Source organism: Stenella coeruleoalba (genome assembly GCF_951394435.1).
Source record: "Stenella coeruleoalba genome assembly, chromosome: 15".
Lineage (NCBI taxonomy): Eukaryota > Metazoa > Chordata > Mammalia > Artiodactyla > Delphinidae > Stenella > Stenella coeruleoalba.
Genome location: NC_137161.1, coordinates 12,186,203 through 12,206,100, shown reverse-complemented (window position 1 = coordinate 12,206,100; position 19,898 = coordinate 12,186,203). Strand labels below are relative to the sequence as shown.

Here is a 19,898-nt window from a genome sequence, read left to right as displayed (position 1 = left end):
TTGGGGCATGAGCCGTACTGCTCGTGAGGAATGTGCTCAGGCCCTTTCCAATGACAGGAGTTAAAAGAGCATCAAGATACAGTTCCAATGACACCAAGACAATTAAGACTGACTTTAGCATTTGGCAGGCCAGAGAGGACCAAACCATTTTGTGCTCTACAATCTAAAGATCTTATTATTCTACGTAAAAGATCAAATATATCTTCACCTGTATTGAAAACAAAACAAACACATACCTTGGGGGATAAGCACCTCCTCTCATGTTGTAGTTATAGGTGGACTGCATCCGAGAGTAAGGGTCGACAGGCTTATACATTGGTTTTTTTCCAAGTTTCATGCACAGTGCATTTAGCTCTACAGTAGGGGTTATGCTTTCTGCAACACAGAATCAACACAAAGAATTGTTTTTTTCTGATGTGAGAATGACACTCACTAAAATCAAAAAGAATAGCATGCTTTCTACTAATTGGATTCATGATGTATTTCAGGAAAAGATCTAAATACTTCACTGCTAGGCATCAGGTCAGGAAATCCAAGAATCTGCTGTGATTTCTAGGTATTAATACACAGTCAGCAGCACAAAATATACTGTAACGGCTATTAAGGGAGCATCAGTGTAACACAAGATGTTAGCAGTGAAAGCCAGTTGTCAGAAATAAGTTCCAATACACATCAAATTCCATGATTAAAAAATCCCACAGGACCGTCCAAGTCATTTCATTGTTTGGGAATACTCAACCAACATAACTTTGGTTGCACTGACTGGCTGGCTTACACTTAGAAGGATGTTTGTACACACTATTTCATAGAACAATGCATTTATTCAGTACTAACTGGAGGCAGAGTACTGTGCTAAGCTTGAACACAATTCTTGCCCCAGAGGAGTTCAAAGAACACAAAACACACTCAAAGAACTACAATACAACATTATGTGTGCTATAAGGAAAGGTGCAGTATCACTGAGGAAGAGACAAGTAAATTCTATCTGGAGAAGTCAGATGAGACCTACAAAATATTTAGAGGTTCCCATTCTTAATTTTTTTGGGGGGGGGCGGGCCACAGCTCACAGCATGTGGAACTTCCCTGATCAGGGATTGAACCTGCACCCTCAGCAGTGGAAGCACGGAGTCTTAACCACTGGACCACCAGGGAAGCACTGGATGTTTCATTCTTGATACTTGTAATGGGATCTGACTTGTGGTAATACTTGTTAGAAAAATGAGATCTGTTGCCGTATACAACAGGAGCAAGTATATCTTGGGTTATCTCAGAAATAGCAACTTTAGAAAATATTCATTATTCATCTTCCTTTTTTTCCCCTCTCATTTCATCCAACTCATAAACCTTTAAAAATCATTTAAAAAGAAAACCAGCCTGGAAAGATTAGTGTAGGGGCACAATCACATTTAAAAATAACACTTTAATATCAAACACAGAACAACACTAGCAATGGCAAAGTTCGATTTAAATGCACACAAAAATCCATTTTAAAATGCCTCTTTAGGGTGTATGTAGAGGAAAATAAAAATGACTCGATTCTGTACCATAACTGGTTTGACTAAGTTTAGTGCATAAATCAAATTTATAAGAATATCTTTGAGTTTGCAAAGTCAGAGGGTCACATGAATAACCAACCTCTCTCTAGCTAACATCAGAATTATATTTTTTACACAATTCAAATAGTGCATTTTAAGTAAGAGCAGCTCTGACCCATAAAATTTATCTGCAGTAGAGAATAAATTTAAAGAAAGAATACCACAAAGCAATCAAAAGCAACAAGAAAGGCGTGACTGAGATCTTTTGAGATCTTCCCAGATCATTCCCGAGTGCAAAGGGCCTGGAATGACTTCACGTACTGGAGCAATAACTCTCCTAAAACAGCCACTTCTACCTACAGCCTCCAGGTCAGTGGTTCTCAAGCTCCCGCCAGATACTCCTCTTTATCAGTATTCTCCCCAGTTGGGCCCTTGCTTGAAGAGATATTACCTACTGATTTGTATTTAAGAAACAAATATTTACAATATTTTCTCATTCTTGTTAATGATCAGGAAACATAAAACTGATAATCAGGGGTTATGATCAACATGTTATAATCAATATGACCACACGGAGTTGAAGTGATTTTAGCTAAAACCCACATTCTTGGCATCTATACAACCTTATCAAAAGAAAACATGTATTTTCATTAGGCTTTTCTAAAAATCTCGGAAATCATCTGGTGACATCCTTCACCGCCCACGACCACCTTTCCAGACCAGCAGGAGTGGAGGGACTGGAGCCTGGGAACCACTGCTTTAGAGTAAGGCTAAGACCTGAAAAGATAAGCATTTGCCACTGGTAGTGCAGACTCTGTGCTTTCAAAACCAACAAGTTAGTTAAGAAAGAATTCATATACATACTAAACAGATACCTCTAGACACACTTTTGAAAGGAACCTGTCTTGGCCCACGCATAATACCTGGATTCCTTCCTTCGCTACGAAAAGGGCGGACTATAGGTTTAGGAAATTTTGTTCCTTCCAAAGCTTTGGCAGCAGCTGTGTGTTGGGCTTTTTTAATACTAGTTCCTTCAGCTTCCCAGTGCTGATCTCCAAGTGTTAGCTGTACTGTAAACACCTACAAATGAAAATTGTGAGCTCTCAATTCATGAAACCTGATGTTGACTATAATATGTCACTTGGTCCTTGAACATAATTTATGGTCATGGTTTAAAAGGCCTGGTCATTATCTTGATAATTTATCCCTTCATCCCCTTTTTCGTTGTTTTTATAAACACAAAAAGATACACATATCATTGACTTGTACTGCATAGCACTCCATGAAAAAACTATGCTTTGAAAGATGGGGGTAAGTACAGAGATTAAAAAATGTTCGCTTATATATTAAAATATTAAATGCTGATGATTTGGAAGCCATCCAAATAGAAAATTGTCTTCCCATTATTTCTCATGGAAGAAACTTAGCAAACTTGATTTAGACACACAGTAGTACCTCATACAAATGAAGACAATATTTGTTTTGATGTTGTAATTTGTTTGTGGACGCTTGTCTGAAAACACAACCCCATTAGAACGAAAACTCAAATAAATTTGGGAATGTCAGCCAGGTTCGAAAATGTTGCCTTTTACTTTCCTAAGACTGCACTAGTCAGACACTGCTTCCACTTGCAGAAGCAAATCAGATTCATAGCAAGTAAAGATCTAAAAACGTTTCTGAACTCAATTCTAAGGAGGCAATCAAAACAGCTAATTCCGTCCTCAACAAATACTGACAATGGCAAGCCTCTTTCTTCCTTTTTAAGTATAAAGGTAACTCATGTGCACACTCCATTCGTAAAATTAGGTTACGTTAATCCGATCAGAACTGGACTAATACTCTATCAAAAAAAAACAAACCATGACCCATCACAGCTCAGTGATTCTTTAACTTTCGTGTGCATCTGAAGAATAACCTGGGAAGCTTGGTAACATACACATGCCCAGGGATTTCGACTGAACAGCACCAGGGAAGCCCAAGCATGTGTATTTTTAACAAGCTCCCAAAGTGATTCTGATGCACTTCAACGTTTCAAACTCACTACTTTGGAGCTTTTATTCTTCTCATCTTCTTTATCACAGAATATCACTTTATTTCATTGACAAATAATTCACATGAGAAATGTTAATCTGAGTATGCCTAGGTCATTTAAATTTGGTGCCTAAAGGGATGGGGCCAACCTGCCTTATAGCTGATTTTTCTTATAGGTCTTAACTTCAGGATTCCCTCAGTGCACAGCTTCCACTGAAGGGGAAAAATTAAAGAATCCTTCATCCCCCTTGAAATATTAGGGGTCTCCTATATTTATGCTGCAGTTCATAAAGCTACTCACTTAAGCACCAATAGCATGAACTCAAAACCCTGGCTGGCATGAAAGGTCAAATGGCAGAAGAAGCCTGCAATCCTGTGCAATCCCTGAGTCATTTTTGTGATCCTTTCATGGAAAGACATTGAAGGGGAAAATGCTAAAAGATAGAAAACAGTTAATTTCATGATCAGTCTTGCCTTTCTCCAGGGCTGTCCCCGTCGGCGCTGCTGCCACTCTGCTGCCTTCTGTGTGGAGGGTTGGTAGTGAGGTTAGATCTTGGTTCAGACAGAATTAAAAGTACACCAGACCTCTGACTTTTTAAATAGTCTAACAATCATCTAGGAGGGAATAACTTTTCCTCTTTGAACAACTTGTAGGTAAAAAAAAAAAAAATGCAGTTACAGATTGAACACACAGCCAAATTACCTAAAGTACTAAAGTTCAAGTGAGAAAGTACACATTTCCAAAAATATCAAAACAGTTAATAAAGGGAATCCCAAAGTTAAGATCTGCAAAAAAAATCCTGTAGAAGAAACAGAACAGTTATAAAAAATGGCTAATTGCCTTCTAAAGGTAAAGAAACATTTCAAATATAATTATGCTTTAGAATAATATTAAAACTAGCTTCATGTGAGTGGGAAATTTCTGTTTTTCTTAAATGCATAATTGCCTAATAATAATAAGTACCATTTCTCAAGCATTTACTATGTGCCAGACATTGTGCTCCACACTTTAATATATCTCACAATAGACTTATTTGGTAGGTATTATCATCCCCATTTTACAGATGAGAAAACTGAGGTTCAAAAAAAGTAGCAACTTGCCCAAGGTCACACAGCTAGTAAGAAGCTAAGATTCAAACCCAGATCTGTCTGACTCCAAAGGCAACTCACCTAACTGTGCTATCCTGTGGTGCCATTTATGATTGTGGTTGATGTTACTTTTAGTCAAATGAAAAGAGAAACCTGGTATCAGTCAAGGTTTGAGGTTTGCATGTCAAGAAAAATGAGGCATAAAGAGACAAATAACTCATCCTTATAAAAAGTATATCATCTTACTGCAAGGCTAGGATCAGAAACAGGAGGCCCAATTCCTTATGTCTCATACTACAGCTGCAAAAGATAAAGCCAGATATGCAAACATTTAAGTTCCAAGATGTACTGATACATTAGCACAGATATCAAACAAGCTTAAAAGACTGAACTCCTGAATAACAAATAGGAAAAATTCAAATTACAGTCAGTCTTTCATCCTCTAAGATGAGGGGAATGAGAAGGGTACCTGAAATCAGAGATAATCCAAAATACTCACTGGGAGACTAATTTTACCTCTCATATTCAAACCTTGTTATCTGATTGCCAACAAGTGGCAGAACTGATTTCCCATTCACCTCCTCTCCCTGCCCAGTCTAAGGTACACATGCACTTTCAAACAAGCAGGAAAGGAGCCAGAGGTAGGCAGAAGCCAGGAGGCCCAGAGCCTGGAAAACTCACAGGAAATCAATCACAGGTGCTTGGGAATTGTCTCTATTCAGAATGCTAAACAACCACACACTAACTGGAGTTTTAAAAGCCAAATATCCCCCAAACAAGCACATCTTTTCTTTGACCCATTCTGCAAGGATGAAAAAAGAAGCGACTCGCCAACAATCTGTACTTTTGCGTCTCTTTAAGACAACCTCAGCAGTTTGAAAATATATATATTTTGCATCACAGAACCACTTGCAACTGTATAAAAAGAAAGAAAACATTCCTAGTGGGTTATAAATGCACAAGCAGTATGGACAATATTTACCTTACAGTGAGCTGGACCTTGCTCACGCAAAAGCTTATACTCAGGTTGAATCTTGTTGAAACGGGCTAACTCATTCACAAGACACATTGGGGTTTTCTCTTTGGGGTGTGCCATGTTAGAAGGAACTGAAAAATAACGTAAGAGCATTGAAGTCAACTAGCAGTATTTAAGACTGCAGCTCTCCCAGGGATATGAAAAAAGAGGGAAAACAAGCTGAAGGTCTAAGGATTTAAAGCAGCAGTGATGCAATACTGCAAACCACACTGGGGGCACATATCTGAAGACACAGCTGGGATCTTTTCTGAACCAGTTGAAGCCAGGTAACCTAGGAGGGGGTGTGTCTTCAAAAGAGAGAGAATAGAAGTCAGAGGAATAACTAAACCATGGCAAGCACACAAGATTTGAAATCAGATGAAGCACTGCTATTATAACCAAGGGAATAACAAGGAGGTCTTTTGAGTAGAGACACACACACACACTGGTTACCGCAACAGCTGTCAGCTGTACCCTGTTCGTTATTTCATAAAAACTCAATATGCCAGTACCATTTCTCAAACAACGACTGTCCTTTTCCACACAGCTAACTTCTCATTCCTAGGGCGTCCTCTAGTCTTATCTCCAGAGGCTGCCATCCTCAGACCATATCCATTTCTGATAATTATAAGTAAAATAAAATGGCCTTTGTGGGTGGGAGTTTTATGAAGTCAAAAAAATGTGGATATAAGAACACATTAGAAGAAAAAGCAATAAATCCCAGAGGACTGAAATAGTCTGTGCCATTTCCTATTAAGATGGTATTCAAATGGCAAATATGGGGAACACTGAATCTCTAGGGGACCATGACAAGTCAAGAATGCTATTTGGTGAGCCGGTCCAAGGAAGTCTAGAGGTAGCAGCATGATAGATGCCATTCTGCCGAGAGTGGGACAAGCTAACACTCTAAGAACAGATTTACAAAGCAAAGGAAACGAGACGATGAAGGAAGAGGAGGAAATGCAAGGGAAACTGTCAGGCTTAAGGTTGAAAAGAATTTTTTATTAGGTGACTCTAGCATAGAGACACCTATGCTGACACCCCATTTAATTGGTTTTGCAACTTGGGGGAAGGGGAGGTTTGGGGAGCAGAATATTGTTTTTAGGGTTTTTTCCCCAGAGGTTTCAAGTTTTTCCTGATCAATGAGCACATTTATTTCATTTTTATTTTCCTAATATTTAAATTTGAATGCTTCTAAACTTATTTCTTTTTTAAAAATCTCTGCTTCTTTGTTCAACTTCTAACTGGTCCTCACTATGATTTCTTAGCCACCTCTGGAATCTCAATTTAAGCTTACTTATTCAAAATAAAAATTATCAAATGCGAACACACTCTTTTGCTTTCCAATAAATCTGCCTGCCCCCTTGCTTGGGAAAAATCTTATAGACATCCAAAAAGGAGGCTTACACCTACAAATCAATTCTGGGAAATAATGATAAAAGCAGAATTTTCCCATATAACAATGAATATCCAAAGTGGTATTTACTGTTCGATTCTTTCTGCCAGCTACCATTTTATAATAGACAAGGCTGTATAGTTTAGTTTCCAATTTTCTTTCTTACACTTTGAAATGGTCTGTCAAAGGCCTCCATCAACCCGATATACAACCAAGTGTGTTCTATATCTGGGATAAAGAAGCGTGGGTGGTATACTTTCTTCTGCTTCTTGAAGGTAAATGTGTGTGAGAGCTCCCTACATCTGCAATCTACTTATCAGATCAGAAAACAGGCTAAGAAAACATTTGAAACAGAAGACACTTGGAGTCATACGCTTACCTGCAGCTGCACTGGTGGATGTAATAGATGCAGAGGGTAAAGCAGAGTTTTGAATAGGTCTACCTGCATTTTCAGAGGGCAGAGAGCTAGTAGTAGAAGGAATACTCATCAAAGGCTGTGAGAGAAGAGACTGGTTCTTGTTCAGTATTTGGCTCCCTGAGAGAGCGGCAGATGGGTTCTGAACTTGCACTTGAACTTGAGACATGGTCACTTTCAACAAAAGTGAACAACTGCAGGTAAACAGCTTTCAGTGCAGGTTAATTCAGTGCTATGAAGTCTAAAGTTCTACCTGAAAGTTGTAAGGGAAAGAAAATAAAAAGATAAATTATAGAGGAGATATGTAATTGCCAATATTCAGTCAAAATTGGTGTCACCTACTCTAGTATGATAATGGCCCCGTTTAGTACGTAGCTATGTTGATGTATTAGAAATGTGTCTCTCCTTCGTATACAGTAAGGTTCACTAGCCTTGTAAATTTCTCAAAGTGTTTTTAAATGACTTACAATACCCACATGCCCTGCATGTTCATTTTACAAAGAGAATCGGCATGGTATGATAATATTTATTGTTGAATATTAAGAATTATGAACTATAGTTATATTCAAAAATGCAAATTAAAAAATATGAAGAGGTTTTCCATTGCATATGGGATATGGTAAAGGTTTCTGGTTTCAAATTGATAAGAAACTGAAAGCAAACTGGGTTTGTAACACCATTAACAGGTGAATGTAAACACTGCTTCCATTTTAGGGCCATATGCTCAGATTGGCAACCTTAGAGCTTTCCTTTACATTGACTGAAGAAAGAGAAGAATTCCTCACTTTTCCTTTTTCTTTTTCCTTATGATGGTAAAAGATCTCTTTGTTTTCCTACAAGGTTTGTTTGAGATAGTCTCATTTATTTACAGATCCCAAACAAGAATTGCTGCACCCACATCAATGCTCATGATCCTGAGAAATCATCTGAATAGCAAAGAACATTCTATAGTATTTCTATCATTAAAAGCAAAAGCGGAGAAGATGAAGAAGAGAGGAACAGATTTCAGACAGATGATTTTACTAGCGTGGCTTGTAGGGGTAGAGCCTACGGAGCAGAGATTGTTTACTGCATCTTGTAAGTTCCAAAGGCATTAATCCTAAATACATTTAAATTTCTTCACAAGTCAAAAATAAGGACAGTTCTGCTCATTTTTATAGTCATAGTTCAAAAAGTTGAAAATGTTTAAGCAAATCAAAAGTACTCAAAAATAACCAGTAAGCAACAAGGAACAGAAAAAGCCAACCAAAGCAGAAGCCAGCAAGCTAACAAACTGGAAGTTCTATTATAGAGTAATTTTTGTTACTTTATTTTTTTTAAGTCTCAAAATGATTTTTAATTAACGCTGGACCTCTAGAAAGAGATGAATGACCAGAGCAATTAAGTTACTTGAGGAGTCCTGGCACACCCTCTCTTGTTGAAACAAAAAGGACTACAAAGTTCAAAACAAGACAAAAAACAAAAGCAAACCTCAGCTAAACTATGACTTTGGTTAATAGAGGCATAAACATTACCTTATACAACAAAATTCTCCAATACTGCAGTTGTTCCTTGCTTACTTTTGAAATCAGAACAAAATAACGGAGGAGATGCACTGAAGATCTAGGTAATGGTCTTAGCAGATAAGTTGCCAGTGTCAAGAAACAAGTCCAGAACCTTTCAGAAGTCAGCTATGACCCTGTTTCATTGTTCTTATTTCATTCAGCTGCCAAAATATAAACACTTCTCTCTCAATCTTCCCCCTCCTTCTTTTATTCACTCTCTCCCTCTCTTTCTGAACTCTGTCTTGAGGGCATTTTTCTAAAGAGTATACTCACAACTTCACAACACCAACCATAGGTCACAGGTCAAAACATAAGCCAAAAGCCAAAGTGTTTGCTCCACAGTCTACCTGCATCCAGAAGGAGCAACCCAACTCTGCCCTGGGTGGCTCTGGAGAGTCTGAGACTGAATGAACTAAATTTAGAAAGGGTGGGGCCCAAAGGGATCTCTTTTGGCTAACGTTCTCTACAGCAGGCCCACTGCCAGCATTTCCAGTCACAGACATAAATTCATAGGTTTTCTAGAAGTTGAGAAAGGGAACAAACAAGTTATTAATTAAAACTGCCCCAAAAATGTTAACCCCAGGTACACCTGGAGGGGTTATGTCTTTAAAACAACTGGTTGAAACCAGTAGCTCAGAACTGCAAATTAAAAAAATTTTAAACCCTCCTAATAAGGCTCTGTATTTTACAAATTTTTAATTTCCAATATGACCAATAAAAATTCAACAACCAGTACTCATTTTTAGTCATTTACTAATTTAACATTTCTACGTGTCTTTAAGCCTGAAAAGAGAATCTGAAGCAGTAGTTCTAAAGTGGGGGCAATTTTGCTCCCCAAAGACATTTGACAATATCTGGAGCCATTATTTGATTGTCCTATTTGGGGGATGGCAGAACCTATCAGTATCTAGTGGGTAGAGGGGCAAGCATGCTATTTCTAGTACATATATAATACGAATCCACAAACTAAAATCTTACTAATGTATTAAGCAGCTTATATTCTCAGACAGGAAAAGAAAACCCCCTTTTCATCTCAAAAGGCTCTAAAACACTGATGCTAATATTTTACCCAAACAGATGCTCCTCCCCTAAGAGAAGCCAGGCAGCTATCATAGCTATAAATGGGGGGAAATACATGGTTTACTCACATAATTCAAAGAACAAATAAAGTTTTTCATTACTGATATCTATATAGTTCACAGAAGTATTCAGGGCAATCACAGAATTTCAGAGATATTACTTCTGTATAAATTTAGAACCTGTTGCTCAACAGTGCTCCATACTGAGATTAAATCCTTAAATGAAAACTTATCTTTTCCTTTACACCTGTCTTTAAGGATTGTTTTCCAACAGATAAATTAGGGACTTAGAAGAGATTAAAATGCTTTTTTAGAATCTTCTTACAGAAGAACAATATTTCACACACAGTAAAATTAGGTTGAAAAGTTTGAAACACAGAGACTCCAGTTTTCCCCAGCGTTGGAAACACCTTGACTGTTAAGCCCGTGTTGTGCTATTTCCCTGCCTCCAGCACAGATGAGAACCTTTAATCTCCTGGGTTTTTTCCTATTTGAAGAGCTTGAGAAACCAACTCAAGAAAACATTTTCATCCTGTTCTCAAATCCTAAATTTGTGGAGTACATATAAGAACTACGACATTATAAGGGGTTAGATGATAATTATGGGTACCTCTATAAAAGCATTTTTTTTAATTGTACATGATGTGCTAAAAAGTGATCAGGCACAAAATGCATATTCCTAACTCAGCAATGAATCTACCAAGACTGGGCCATACTGAGTGCACAGTCTGAGAGATTTAATACACAAAAAGGCAGATCCTTCTAGAAACAGTTTACAGAAACACCTACAATACTACTTAGTCCTAACCATTTTCAACTAACAGATTGTTAAATTGTTGCAGTATGAAATACCTACTTCAGCAATTAGGGAAGATCATTTTTAATATCCAATTTTTATCAGGATTTACACATGACATAATGAAGTATCTATACTTTTGTGCAATCAACACATCATTCCCCTTTGTAATAAGTGATGTTTCCAAACAAGATGTGTTTTTTAAAAAACAGGAAGGGAGGGAGGGAGGGAGGGAAAAAGAAAGTCATTCCAATTCTGAACAAGCTTTTAAGATAGCCAAGACACTGCAAGAAATATCTCCCCTTCTCTTCTTTATTATATTTTATATAGTATGGGTACACAGATACAAAGGAATATTCCAGTTCCTCACCATGACAGAACATTAACAGTACCAACAGCAATTTTAGGATATATTTATTCACTATTCAACAAAAATTTATTAAGCATCTAGTACGTGTGAACCCTTTTATGGCAGATTGTACATTCTCAAGTGCTAGAAACTACTTGTTAAACTTTTCCTCAAAGACACAAGAAGAGCTCTTTAAGCAACCAACTGTACATCTATTAATCTGTTCTCTATAGCTTCTGAGAGGCTTCACTCTCAGAGAAACTTTGTCAACAACAAAAAGTTAAGGAATAAACCACTTTTCCTATAAAAGCCTTGAAATACACCTAAAATACCCACGTCCTTCCCTTACATCCAACACTTACTTCCAAGATCCCTGTCCAATACATCTTTCTAGCTGCAATGTGGTTATGTTTTCTGCAAGTGAACTCACTCCCCCACCACCATACCACCCTACGTTCACCTCCCCCTACCAGCATCCACCATCTCCTGCCCCCTGGAAACAGCAATTCACTGACTCCAAATGTTATCCAAACACCTGCAGGCAGGGCAACCACAAGTACAGAAACATGGCAATCACTATCATCCTACATAATCATTTCCAAAAAGACGATGTCAACGTCAAGCAAATAATGTCCAACAGCAGGCCCATATATCAAATCACACAATAATAAAAGGTTCTTGAAAAGAAATATGACCAAACTACTTAAAAGAAAAAAAAAAAGACCACAATGTACTTGGTGCTCAAGAGAAAGACACAGAACAAAAAGCCATGATGAGGCACAATCACTCGCAAGACAATAAAATGAGCCAAAAATAATGCCTGGAAACAACCCAGACTGTTCAAGACCTTTGCATCCAATACAAGTGACTGATTGCAGGGCCAAGCAGGCAATGGAGGATTTTCTTTACACACAGATGTAACCATTAGGTGGTCCATTTAAAGAAATACTTCCTAAAGGAGAATTCACTATTGTTCATCATAGAAAAACCATCACACCATACTGTGCACTAAAGGGGAAAAAAAAAATTTACCTGTGCAGCCTAACAAGCTGAAAACCTTATTTTCTTTTCTAGGTTTGAAACGTTATCAAGTTCCCCTCCTCCCTTCCCTAGGAGAACTTCTTAAAAGTAAGTCAACACAAACACTTATTATTTTTGTAAATATGGAAGTTTGGGGGTTTTTTTTTTGGCCATGCCATGCAGCTTGCGGGATCTTAGGTACCCAAGCAGGGATTGAACCCAGACCCTCGGTAGTGAAAGTGCAGAGTTCTAACCACTGGACCGCCAGAGAATTCCCAAAATGGAAGTGTTTTTAAATCAAAATGAGTATCTGTGTGTGATTTGCTGGTGATTGTTAAGAGTAATACTGTGGGACTTCCCTGGTGGCGCAGTGGTTGAGAGTCCGCCTGCCGATGCAGGGGACACAGGTTCGTGCCCCGGTCCAGGAAGATCCCACATGCCGCAGAGCGGCTGGGCCCGTGAGCCATGACCGCTCAGCCTGCGCGTCCAGAGCCTGTGCTCCGCAACGGGAGAGGCCACAACAGTGAGAGGCCCGCGTACCGCAAAAAAAAAAAAAAAAAAAAAAAAATTCTTGAATAAGAAGGGGCTTGGTTCAATACACTTAACTGTCTTTTCTTTCAAAGAAAAAAAATTGTAGTCTGTAGTCATGTGCCATCTACGTAGAAACCAGCCTTCCTGCTAAGTAGCAACAAACAATGTTAAATCATGTCAAACTTCTGAGTTGTGGCTTTCAGTTCTACTCCCAACTCAGATAGCAATTATATGCCCAACTCTTGCCAATCCACTGCTTGCTGCCTCAGTTTCCCCAAAGCAATCTGTAATAGGCTCTTTGACAAAGCCTCAGTTGTAGCAATCTGAGAGCTAAAACACTGAAGGAATCCTGAGGCACTGGTAACAGTTACTCAGTCCTTTGAAAAGAAAAGCATTATACAAATTCAGTGTGATGAGTGCAAATCCATTCCCCGAGCTTTGTATAACTTCTCTAAATTCCTTATGCATCAATTTCCTTATTCCCAAAGAAAGCAAGGGTTAACTTGTCTATTAATTACCACCTCAGAGATAGGGTATGATCATGTGCTTTCAGCCCTTAGAGGGAAAGTGCTAAAAAACACAAAGCAGTGTCAATGCTTGCAGTGTCCTGACAAAGGACTGTAAAATCCTGAACACTCTTACAGTAAAACTTTTTGGGTCCAGGTGATCACAAGCAGTCAGTGGTAAATGGAACTTGTTTTCATTCACAACAAAAAACAATGTGGAATTATTTCCACAAGTTTGAAAACCAGGTTTAACATAAGCAATCTGTGAAATCAAAGGCAAACTACAAAAGTTTCTATGACCAAGATGCTATTGACCGAGTTATGTTTAACAACACTTCAGTGGTAAATTTTCACGTCTCTACATTTAAAGTGTATGGCAGTGCTGGCTAGAAGGTTTTACATTCTTGCCAACAATTTTCCCTGTATTGACTTTCTAATTAAATCTCAAGAGTAAAAAGAAATCAAACTGCATAAAATTTCTTGTTTCTCTAATACTATAGCCAGAAGTAAAAGTCATTTTCCACACAAATCACTGAAGAATCCAAAAACATTACAGATTATGAACAGGCCTGAAATTACAGAGCCAAATTACGCGTACCTTAAAAACAAGCGCTCCAGCAACAATGTTGTTTTGGTTCAGAGAGGTTAAGTGGTTGGGAAACTCCTGGAAAATAAGAAACAGTAGCAGTTTACTAGAGTAGATCTTCTTCTGAAAATGAAGATATATATTGCTAAAGTTTTGGGGAAGCCTAAAATTTACAAGTAGGGAAGGAAGTTTCTGAAAGCATGATGTCATGGCTTGAAGCAGCACACTGTAGAGTCTACAAAAGAAACAAGTGCCTGGGAACTAACTGGGTAAAAAGTGCTTTGCAGAGACACAAACATATGAGACAGTAAAAATTTCCTTTTTAAATCTTAATTACTTCCTGCTAAGAGAACTATGAATACCTCGGAGTTAATTTTTTAGAAAGGAACTGGAGGGAACTTCCCGGCATTCCAGTGGTTAGGACTCCATGCTTGCACTGCTGAGGGCGTGGGTTGAATCCCTGGTCGGGGAACTAAGATCCTGCAAGCTGCACAGCATGGCCAAAAAAAAAAGGAACTGGACATCATATACCATCCAATCACACAAGCCTGATTTTTAAATCTGCAGCCTTTAACTCCTGATTAAATATTTTATTCATAAATGTCCTTACCATATGCTTGGTGATGCAAATGCAATTACATGGGAAAATTTACAAAAAGGAACTTGTACATAAATATTCTTATATTAAACTGCAAAATATGAAAAAGCACATTACCTCTAGCAAATCCAAATCATAATCATTCTTTAGAACTGGATTTCAGATGACATAAGAGTTTAACTCTCAAACTCTCAGGTCTCATTTATCTAGAGGTGCCCCTTCTGTAAACTGGCAGTCGTCAGTAACAAATAGAATTCTTTACCTTGAGATGCTTTTTGCGTTTTTACAACATAAAGTAATTTTGCTCATTTCAATTTCACACTGCCACTGTGACTTAGTAAACAATAAAAAGTAGCTGTTCACTGTCCAAATAATTTCAGAAATAAAATTATGAGCTTTAATTGGTTCTACAGTATTTTAACAACCCAACTTCTTTCTGTAAATAGTACACTATACTAACAATTCTCCAATCTAGAACCCTATTGTTCCGCAATCTCACCCATTCAAAAGACTAGCATGAATGGAAAATGAAAAGGCCTCTGCACAGCCCAAACAAATGTCTAAGACCACTTAATAGAGGCCATGCCTTTTGCCAGTGCGGGCTTCCCTCAATTCAAGCTCATCTAAATCTATGCTGAACGCTTCTGGTAGGTTTGGTTATCTAGTTTTCTAGCCCAAGCCTGAAGTTAAAAAAATAAAATGTTAAAAAGGAGGTGCTAGAATCAGACAACAGTGAGAAACAACTGTTAACAACTTAACAGCAAAGAAAAAAAGGGGGAGGGAGGAGAAAAACATCAGTCTACAACGCCATGGATTTCAAACATCTCAACACAACACAGGTGATAGCTGAGATTCATATACACATTCACACTTCCATGAGCAAACTTTTTTTTTAATCCCCAACCATTTCCAAAGCCATCATGATTACTACCAGTGTATCTTTATACCACTTACTTACTCCAAGCAGCAGCAGAGAAGAAAGACTATGGGATAAGCCCAACTCCCTTTCTTTCCCACTCAAGAAGCACACTAGAACACAAGAGAGTGAATTAAATTCATTGCTTTATTCACTCAACAAATGATTCCTGAACACCTAATAAACAGCAGGCACTATTCTGTGCACTGGGGAGAGAGGAGTACACAAATAAGATGTAGTCCCTGTCCTCATGGAATTCACATTTGTATAGGAATAACCTTGACTCCAACACAAACTTAAATAAGTAATTCACAGTGGCATTTTAATTAGTAGTAACATCATTTATAATACACATTACCTCATAACTAAAGAAGACACAAAAGAACATAAAAGGTCCCCTGGCTGCAAGACACTGATTTAGGATAAGGACAAACAAGCCATGACATGGCTGTGTGGGTGACGTAGAGAAAACTCTCGACTGGGGATTTGAGTTTGGGTGCCAACTCAGGTGCTCAGCTGAACTACCCTGAGCAAGTTACTCTGTAGACTTCAACCTTTTAATATATCAAATAGGGTTACCACCACCAATTTCATATGATTAACAAACAATAATCATATTATTCTTGGGTGGATGAACTGGTAATGTAGGTGAAATGCTTATAAACTACGACAAAGTTAGCTAATAAACATCACTTTCTTAGGGTACACAGTAACCAATATTATAAAATAATATTAATAAATTATGTTCAAAACACACTATTTAAGAAAGAAAAAAAAAATGTAGCAAACTTAAGAAGAACCTCGTCCCCTCCAAAAAAATTTTTTTACTTTATGCTTTTTTATGTTTGGTGCTTAATAAATTCTGAGTTAACAGGGAAATAGTTCCTTGGCAGTCGTCCTCTAAATGTTTCAGACTGTAAAGGTTCACTCTACTACAAACCAAAAGGAAACTTATTTGCCTGACTACATGTGACTGTCATCTAGGTAAAGGGTCATGGAGCCTCAATGAGCAGGTTAAACTGCGCAACAAAGAACGTAAGCCTCCAAGAATAATCAGACTTATCATTACATATAAATTATCTACTAACAGAGGAAAGGACTGCCTTGCATTTTGTACCAAATCACAATGGCACCGGCAGACAATGGTCCTATTCGTATCAGGATGGAATCTGCAAGGGTAGAAAATTCATGTCTTAATTTTAATCTACAGAAAGCATGGACTTCAAAAGAGCAAAAATGTGCGAGAATCAGACAAGATCTAGGTAGATCATAAAGCTCATGCCTGAGAGGAGCTAATATAGTAACACCTTAAGAAGCATTATCTTGCTCATTTCATTCCCAGAAAAGACACATTTCCAACACCTTTTCATGATTAATGAGACACACTTATGCCTTGGTTGAGGTTAAACACAGAATGGAAACTCATATACCAAATCCAAACTCATAACCCCAAATCCAAAGGCACATTAAATTTCAGTGATCTAGCCTTTTAAGACTAGCCATAAGGGTTGCCCTGGTAGCGCAGTGGTTAAGAATCTGCCTGCCAATGCAGGGGACACGGGTTTGATCCCTGGTCGGGGAAGATCCCACATGCCGCAGAGCAACTAAGCCCACGCACCCCAGAGCCCACGTGCCGCAACTACTGAAGCCCGCATGCCTAGAGCCACCACAGTGAGACGCCCACGCACCGCAATGAAGAGTAGCCCCCTCCTGACACAACTAGAGAAAGCCGGCGCACAGCAACAAAGACCCAAAGCAGCCAAAAATAAATAAATAAAATTTTTTAAAAATGGCTGGGAAGCAAAGAGGGCAACAACCCTATAAAGTTAATTAGAGGCTTAGTTAACTCATTTCCAGTAAAGCAGAATAATATAATTCTAAAGAAACTAAGTTTCAGACTTCCCTGGTGGCGCAATGGCTAAGAATCTGCCTGCCAATGCAGGGGACACAGGTTCGAGCTCTGGTCCGGGAAGATCCCACATGCCACGGAGCAACTAAGCGGGTGCACCACAACTACTGAGCCTGCACTCTAGAGCCTGTGAGCCACAACTACTGAGCCCGCAAGCCACAACTACTGAGCCCACACGCCTAGAGCCCATGCTCCACAAGAAGAGAAACCACCGCAATAAGCCCACGCACCGCAACAAAGAGTAGCCCCCGCTCACCGCAACTAGAGAAAGCTCGCGCACAGCAACAAAGACCCAACGCAGCCAAATAAATTAAATAAATAAATAAATAAATTTATATATTAAAAATAAAAAACTGATTTTCTTGGCAACAACCTTGTCTACAGTTAATAAATCATTTTCAATAAACTTCATGAAGGATTATAGCAATAATTTAGGGGACAGCATCCTTCAACACAAAGGCTAATGAAACATCCTCATCCCCATTTACCTCTAAGGCCCACCCCCAACCTTTGAAACAGCTTAAAAGTTTTAGTTTAATTTGACTACAGTAATCTGTCACAACAAACAAAAGGAAACTGAAAATCTTCCAACTATTTCAAGGAAATCATGAACAGCATTCATTTGAAAGACTGAGGACTACCGAGCCAGACTTTTTTCCAAATTGGTCTGAAGTCCTAGTGAACAAAATTCATCCTAACTGTGGTGGGTGGGAGAACTGGGGAGAAAGCACTGGTGACACCCAGAATAAATTACTCTAAACAAAAAGCACCTGAGAATAATTAGAGACGTGTTGTGCTTCAGTGGAAAGAGCTCAGGACCCCACTCCAGTTACTTGGCCTCCCAGATGGGCCTCAGCACCTCAGCTATTACGACCCTTCCTTTGCAAAGACATTGGGGAGTAACAGAAATACAACACAAAGCGTCCACTTCAACCTCTGGCACAAAGGAAGAGCTCGGTGAACAGCAGCTTTTATATTATTAGATAAATTCAATCTGACCTTTCAGATTCCTTTGCTCCATCAAATAACTCTCACCCTGTAATCCTAACCTGGCACATGGTAAGAGCTTAATAAATAGTAGCAAATATTATTATCCAGCAGATTCACTGATCCTGTCCTCAGTCACATATAAACATCTACAAATATAAACTTAATAGTTACACACCACTTGTAAAAAAAACATTTTAAATGGGAATAGAGGACATGCTGACTAAAATCAACCCACACTCACTGGGCAACCAATTTTAACGCTACTTCAAATATAGAGACAATCTGATGAGCAATCATTTTCATTTTGGGAAAAGACCCCAGGGCACTTAAATAGATTTTCTTAGACTTTGTAGTCCAGCAGACATTTCAAAAAGCCTCTAGGACAATTATGACCTCTCTATTATAATACAATTATCTGTTTTGCTTCCATTACTGTTATAAACTCACGAAGTCATCACATTTTTCCAAATTAGATTCCAGATTAAACAGAAGCAGATGGGATACAGATTTAATATTTAGAAGACTAATTCTTAATTGAAAGCAAACACATTCTTGGATAGATTTTTCTACTTCTGCTTTCAGTAAATTACTCTGAGGGAGCCCCCTGAATATATTCCTTTAACAAATAATTGAACATGTGTTATTCCAGAAAATATAATTAAGTCTGAAGAGAATTTGTTTCTACCTCCATTTATCTGGTGACATAAATCACTTAACATCAACCTTATTCACTACTATAGGAATGTAAATATTTTAAAAAGTAAATAAGCTATTTGCAGTAATTTCCTCATTTTACCATTTTATTAAAATAAATAATTCTCTTTGGTAAAGTTTTTTAGTTCAGAGCATTAAGCTGTCAGCAAAACATATCCAAGGATCAACATAGCTGCATATTTATAATCTTATTATCTCCTTATGTGAGAAGAAAGGATTTGATCAACATTATTCCAACTTCGTAATACGTGATTCGTAGGTAAGCACAGCTTGGTGCAAAAAGTTCTTTAAACAATTTCCTTTAAAAAGCAAAGAGTTCTGGGACTTCCCTGGTGGTCCAGTGGTTAAGACTCGGTGCTTCCACTGCAGGGGGCACAGGTTTGATCGCTAGTCAGGGAAGTTCCACATGCCTCAGGACGCAGCATGAATGAATGAATGGATAAATAGATAAATAAATAAATAGGTAAATAAACAGATAAATAGATGAATAAATAGATATATAAATAGATAAGTAAAGATAAATAGATAAATATATAGATACATAAATAAACGAATAAATAAAATTTAAAAAATAAAATAAATAGCAAAGAGTTCTGTAATCAAAGTAAAATTGGAAACAAAAGTCAACAAAGCTCTTGGCTTTTAAAGATCTAGGAATACCTTGTAGAACTGTCTCACTTTTAAAATTAACTGTGGGGCTTCCCTGGTGGCGCAGTGGTTGAGAGTCCGCCTGCCGATGCAGGGGACACGGGTTCGTGCCCCGGTCCGGGAAGATCCCACATGCCGCGGAGCAGCTGGGCCCGTGAGCCATGGCTGCTGAGCCTGCGCGTCCGGAGCCTGTTGCTCCGCAACGGGAGAGGCCACAACAGTGAGAGGCCC

The 19,898-nt window shown here is 38.3% G+C and overlaps 1 protein-coding gene across 15 annotated transcripts in view; it reads right to left on the bottom strand.

Annotated features, from left to right (window-relative positions):
- The window catches only part of STAU1 (staufen double-stranded RNA binding protein 1), a 97,707-nt gene that overhangs the window by 43,088 nt on the left and 34,721 nt on the right, over nt 1-19,898 (bottom strand). For 2 of the 15 annotated variants that reach the window (XR_013831677.1, XM_079945844.1), the window contains exons 1-4: nt 7,446-7,632; nt 4,041-4,088; nt 2,411-2,615; nt 237-375 (exon numbers count right to left, since the gene is read on the bottom strand). Coding sequence is in view for 14 of the 15 variants with exons in the window: in XM_079945844.1 (XP_079801970.1) it covers nt 237-375; nt 2,411-2,615; nt 4,041-4,088; nt 7,446-7,514 (461 nt within the window). In the remaining variant the exon portion in view is untranslated. Of the gene's footprint in view, nt 1-236; nt 376-2,410; nt 2,616-4,040; nt 4,089-5,637; nt 5,763-7,445; nt 7,735-13,904; nt 13,971-19,898 lie in introns of those variants that run through there. The other 13 variants (XM_079945856.1, XM_079945855.1, XM_079945850.1 and 10 more) reach the window with 12 other exon arrangements.